At 41.4% G+C, this 6,000-nt stretch overlaps 1 protein-coding gene across 2 annotated transcripts in view; it reads left to right on the top strand.

Annotated features, from left to right (window-relative positions):
- The window catches only part of taok2a (TAO kinase 2a), a 48,988-nt gene that overhangs the window by 22,067 nt on the left and 20,921 nt on the right, over positions 1-6,000 (top strand). For both annotated transcript variants that reach the window (XM_060901852.1, XM_060901853.1), the window contains exons 2-10: positions 118-258; positions 411-482; positions 868-969; positions 1,069-1,114; positions 2,992-3,088; positions 3,213-3,326; positions 4,010-4,101; positions 4,360-4,453; positions 4,922-5,003. In XM_060901852.1, coding sequence (XP_060757835.1) covers positions 127-258; positions 411-482; positions 868-969; positions 1,069-1,114; positions 2,992-3,088; positions 3,213-3,326; positions 4,010-4,101; positions 4,360-4,453; positions 4,922-5,003 — 831 coding nt within the window. In that variant the 5' untranslated portion in view covers positions 118-126. The remainder of the gene's footprint in view (positions 1-117; positions 259-410; positions 483-867; positions 970-1,068; positions 1,115-2,991; positions 3,089-3,212; positions 3,327-4,009; positions 4,102-4,359; positions 4,454-4,921; positions 5,004-6,000) is intronic.

Genomic DNA, 6,000 nt, shown 5'->3' with positions numbered 1-6,000 from the left:
TCCCATTATAATGTGACAGTTAATATCAGTTAAGTGAGCTGTGAGGTACACTGGTGGTTGTAACAATACTTTGTGCTTTCTCTCTCTCTCTCTCTCTCTCCTGTTTCTCTTCTTCAGGAGCTGGCCATGCCTGCGAGCGTTCGTGCCGGGAGTCTGAAGGACCCTGAAGTAGCAGATCTCTTTTACAAAGATGACCCTGAGAAACTCTTCACTGACCTTCGTGAGATCGGCCACGGAAGCTTCGGAGCGGTGTACTTTGTAAGAACTATAAATAGAGTGATCCGTGTTTGTACATTCAAGAAGTGTCTTGTGTCTGAATGAAAAGAATACCAAAGGTCAACAGAAGGTCTGGGATATTAAGTCAGTGTGGATGTTAATGCAACCTTCACTTCAACTTTTACCTCTCCTAGGCACGAGATGTTCGCTCCAACGAGGTGGTTGCAATCAAAAAAATGTCTTACAGCGGCAAACAGTCCAACGAGGTGAGTGACGAATTCTAAACTTTTTACAGTCCCGAGAGTGCACTTCATTTAAAAATGAGCTTCCTTCTGTAAACCTGTGTGAAGCAGAATCTCATTTTATCAAATCCTGACTGTCCAGTAACTGAAGCCGTACTGTAGAGCTCTGTGAAATAATTTCATGATCCAGTAATGCAGTCAACTGATGCAAGCATTCTGATTCAAAGGAAAAGAAACCTGCAGGTGCTTCATAGCTTATTTGGATGCAAAAGCTTTATCATAAGGCTGATATCTGTAATAAAATATTTACACATCTCCCTGAGAAATGAACACCTTTTTGAATAACGTTTTTGTTCGATGTTCTCCTCTATGCAGTTCTTGCTTTCCATCTGACTGTTTTTGTGTTTAGAAATGGCAGGACATCATTAAAGAGGTGAAGTTCCTTCAGAAGCTTCGGCACCCCAACACTATCGAGTACAAAGGCTGCTACCTGAGGGAGCACACAGCGTGGGTAAGGGTATATGAGCATGTTTTTTCCAATGTTTGTAGTCCAGTGTAGAGAATTAGTTATTGATCTGCTTTCTCTCTTCTTTGCCTTTCTCTCTCATAGCTGGTGATGGAGTATTGCTTGGGTTCTGCCTCTGATCTTTTAGAGGGTGAGTAGAGGTTTTTTTTTTCCACCCATCTCAATCCTTTCTTCCACATTTCCTCATGCATCTAATGCTTTGCCTCGCTGTCCTATTTCCTGTCTTGGCTCTCCATCTTTATGCATGTAGTACTCTGTGACTGGCACGGTTTCTTCTGTCTTTCCCCAAAGCTGGCTCAAGAGCAGTTCTTCAAGCGTTAGTTAGTTAGTTAGCTAGCTAGCTAGTTTTATTTACCAGCTGGGAGGTCCGTATCGTGAAATGCCGTGACCGAGCTCTTGAAAGTACTGACGGAGGCCCTCTGGGTCAAGGTCAGTATTCAAGGCTGAGGTCAGGGTATTTCATGATACAGAATGACCTTAAGCTGGTAAATAATATATATATAATTTTTTTTTTTTTCTTTACCAAATTCTAACAGAAAACGAGAGCGCCTGAAAGGGAAAGCCAAGGCGAGCCGCCATTTTGAATCCTCATTCACGGCTGTAATGCAAATGGCTTCCTCCTCGGTATACAAGTGCACTTCCATGGCAGGAAAAAAAACTACATTTTGCCGCCTATGTAGTCCCCCATTTATACAAAATTGAGTCATTCAGGATTCAGCCATGTTTCTGCTCAGCGTTAGCAAGTTAGAGGTTTTTAGCTTTCTCCTGAAATGTTTTCTTTTATTCCTTCTTCCTCAGGGTAGTAAAACACTCTTTCGCTGTGAAGACTGTCGTTATCGCTATCCATGATGTAAAATTAATGCTATTATGCTGAGAAATGCTGGCAAAAATTTACAAGATTTTTGATAATCTTATAAAAAAGATAAATGTTGACAAATTGCTACTATCTTTGTTGTTGTGAATGAGCGAGTCGCCAGAGGTCTGTAATTGGGGTCCGTACCGTAGGATACGGACCCGCTCGCCAGCCAATCAGAGCGCGGGATTTGATGGAAACCAGACCGCGAAAAAAAATAAATGTGCTTATTGGTGTTTCGGAGCTGTTTCTTCCTGCCAAGTAGTGTTTTAAGCACCAGTAGGATAGTATATCTAGGAAAAATAACTTGTTTTGGAGCTTTTTTTTTTTTTTTAATTCTTGTTTTGTGTTCAATCAATGTAATACACTCTAGGACATGGTTCATCAGTGCATTTTATTTATTTTTGTTTTTTATTTCTGCATATCTTCCCACGCACACTTCCTTTTTCTAACCGTTCCTTGGTTGGTGATAAATTGAAGTTTCTTCATTTGGAAGAGGGAAGAGTTTCTGTTCATTCCCAGGTTATGTGATGAGCACTTGGGGGCTGTTCAGTGCTACCTCAGCCTGATCGAGAATGAGTATATTTTATATACTTTATATTCTCCCTGGGATGAAGTGATCATTTACTCTGCCATCAGTAAGAGTAAATAATCACGTCATCATTTTATCAAGCAGCATAACATTTCAAACAGAATGCATCAGATCCTTCCTGATGATGGTCCTGCTGCTGTCCGTCACCACCAGTGGTCTCCCTCAGCTTAAACATGTCCGGTATAAATCCAGAAACGTACATATAATGAAACGTACAAATTACATACAAGTTTGTTTTGATCAAGGATATCTTCGTTAATGTCAGCACACTGGTGAAAATGGCATTGAGAGAGCCACCATTGGGGGGGGAAGGCTCTTGAAACTTTTCACCATTTCTCCATATTTTGCTTGTTTGCTCAGCTCCCATCAAGTTTGTTTAGATTTGGCAGGGGTGTTGGCTATTGTGCAAGTCAACTCTGACTTCCTGCTTCCAAAGGAAATACGTCAACCTATGCAAACACATCCGGCTCATCGATCCATTTCACGGCTGCTTAGATATCAAGATTGAGAAATGTATTTGCGAGATAATAATGTCCGCCACTTTGTATGTTTATATCTACAGTCCATAAGAAGCCCCTACAGGAAGTGGAAATTGCTGCTATTACCCATGGTGCACTGCAGGGTCTGGCCTACCTTCACTCCCATAATATGATCCATAGGTGTGTTCACTGCTTAATCAAGATGCAGACATAACTGACTACCAGCTTTATTGGTTGATTTGATCATTTTTGTAATAAATATTATTGTAAAAAAGCATTTCTAAAGACTGACTCTCTCACACAGGGATGTGAAAGCAGGTAATATTTTGCTTACTGAGCCTGGACAGGTGAAGCTTGGAGATTTTGGCTCTGCCTCCATTGTGGCCCCAGCCAACTCTTTTGTGGGCACGCCTTATTGGTGAGACACATTTCTCTTAATTACAGCTTTATTCCAGAAATACGGTGTGTGTGTGTGTGTGTGTGTGTGTGTGTGTGTGTGTGTGTGTGTGTGTGTGTGTGTGTGTGTGTGTTAGGGGTTAGATTTCCAGACTCTCATCTGTTAAATCAAAATCCTATGTAGTATAATGGAACTAAGTGTGTAGTGTGGTTTGTGTTTCTGGGCGGACTCGTGCAGCCAGGAAGGTGTGGGTTTTTTTTTTTTCTTTTTTTTTTTTTAATTGCCGTCAAGGGTAAATTGAGCACAGAAAATCATTGAGTGCTTACAAATTTTGATTTGAAAGAATCTTTGGATAGTTTAAGTTGAAGGTGTGTCCAAGAGGTGCTTTAGGCTCTATAAATAAGCTGAAAGTGGGATGTCCACACCCTGTCCCAGGCTGCAGCGCCCACAAATAATTGCTGCTTTCTCTCCCACAAGCAAGCTCGTGTGCCATGTGTAAAAGAATTCTATAGGCTAAACGTTCCATCTTCTCTTGCTGCCTTGCAAATATTTTTTTTGTATTATAGGTAATTTGGTGGTTTTAATTATCATTTATTACATTATTCACATCAACTCCTTGTAGCTCAACTCCAACATCTCGCACTGTGACATTGCAGTGTCTTTGACATCTGTGAGAAGTTTTCCTTTTAAACTGTAATCTACAGGATGGCCCCGGAAGTGATTCTAGCGATGGATGAGGGTCAGTATGATGGCAAGGTCGATGTCTGGTCTCTGGGAATCACCTGTATAGAGCTGGGTGAGTGTAGCTATTGTAATACGGTTGCCTTTTGACGTCTAGGACGGTGAGGTGGTGCACAAAACCTTGTTGTGCATGAGAGGATTTGTGGTTTAGTTTTTAAGCCGCTTTGGTGGCGAGCTCACTCCTCCCCTCCTTCCCTTTCTGTCGGTCTTTCCTTGTCCTCTTCTCTCAATCCGGTTGCTCATTTTTCTCATGGTGTGGTGTTGCTCATTTGTTCCTTTTATTAATTCTGTCGCTCTGGTTCTATCCCTGTAGCGGAGCGGAAGCCTCCCCTGTTTAATATGAATGCTATGAGTGCCTTATATCACATTGCTCAGAATGAGAGCCCCGTCCTGGCGTCAAATCACTGGTGAGCACCCCTTCGTATCTCTCCTGTTGTCGATTTATTCATGGTGCTACTTTCTCAGCTTGGCTTCAATTTGCATAATTGTTTTTCTTTTCACATACTGATAAAATTGACTAATGCCGTATTTTAATGACTCAGTTTGATCTAGCACTGCAAGCCGGAGTGTATGTGAAATGGTTAGCAAAGAAGACCCAGTTTAGTCGTATTTTTGTCAAACTTTCCAGAATGTTTTTAGCGTGACCTGAATTTGACTTTTTTTTTTTGACACCTTTGGGGTGGGGTATTATTTTAAGAATGTAGATTTTTTTTTTTTTAAATAAAATTTGCATGGCTTCATTGTTCATGCCTGTTGGTAGTGCTGATCCATGTTAAACATGAACGCTGTTCCCTTTAAAAAAAAAAAAAACCTTGGGCCCCAAAATGACACTTCCAGTTTCTGGCTAATTGTCGCTCTGCATTATTACATTTCAGGTCAGATTATTTCCGTAACTTTGTGGACTCTTGTCTACAGAAGATTCCTCAGGACAGGCCTACCTCTGATGTGCTGCTCAATGTAAGGCACATACTCCGGTACACCTTTACGTACATGCTTTTCTCCAGCCCAACTTTCCACCTTTTTGTTCTGCTTTAATATAATAATAACAATCTGTCATGTAGAAACAGCTGCTGTTCACTCCTCTTTGAAATATGCTCATTGAGGAGTGCACACTTCAGCTTCTGTAAGACACACACAAGCTTTTGGAATTTTGCTGTGATGGAAAAGTTCTTGTAAATCAACTGATGTACACGCCCTAGTCATCTGTCCTCCTGCCAACAGCTTATCTTGTGCTTGAAGCGCAATCATTTTGAACAGCACTTAAAGGGGAACTGAAGTCACTTTTAAACTTGCTTTATTTCTTAACATGTTATTCAGTTGTGTTTTCAGTTTTATTAACCTTATATCGTGACTCGTATTGGCACATTATTATATTACACTTAGCCTTTTCGGTTTTTAGCCATGTTGAATGTAGTTCGTATCGTCCACGGCAGGCGTCACTTATCCACGCGATCTTCACAAGACTTGTGCGAGACTTCAAACGTGAAGTGTCAGCGCCGCCATTTTGAAAACCGTTTACACAGCGGCCAGATCGCCATATCATTCCAATTTAGGTTAATTTCGAGATTCGCCAGCTTCATCGGTGATGGAAGGCGTGTCGAGTGGACTCCAGCACGCGTGCCGTGAACAAGGCGCACCTGAGCTCAATTAAGCAACTGTTTGCCTATTTAAGGGCTGTGCTGATGCATTTGCATCGCGAAGTATTACAATACGCATTACCAAGCCTTTCTACCTGTTGTCTTGAATTCCTGTTTCACAATCCTTGTGCCTGTTTCTCGTTCTTGTCCTCACTTAGCCTTTGATGTACTGTTTGCACCTCGACTGACCCTTCGTTTTTGATCTAGCCTGCCGTTTTGGATCGTTTGCCTGTGTATATATTCTCACTGTGTCTATATTCTGCACTTTATTAATCTGTATACTTCTGCACGTACTGTACATTCGCCTCCCTCGCGTA

Source organism: Neoarius graeffei, chromosome 20 (assembly GCF_027579695.1).
Source record: "Neoarius graeffei isolate fNeoGra1 chromosome 20, fNeoGra1.pri, whole genome shotgun sequence".
NCBI lineage: Eukaryota > Metazoa > Chordata > Actinopteri > Siluriformes > Ariidae > Neoarius > Neoarius graeffei.
The sequence above is the reverse complement of the archived record's forward strand: the minus strand, read 5'-3'. Positions and strand labels throughout refer to the sequence as shown.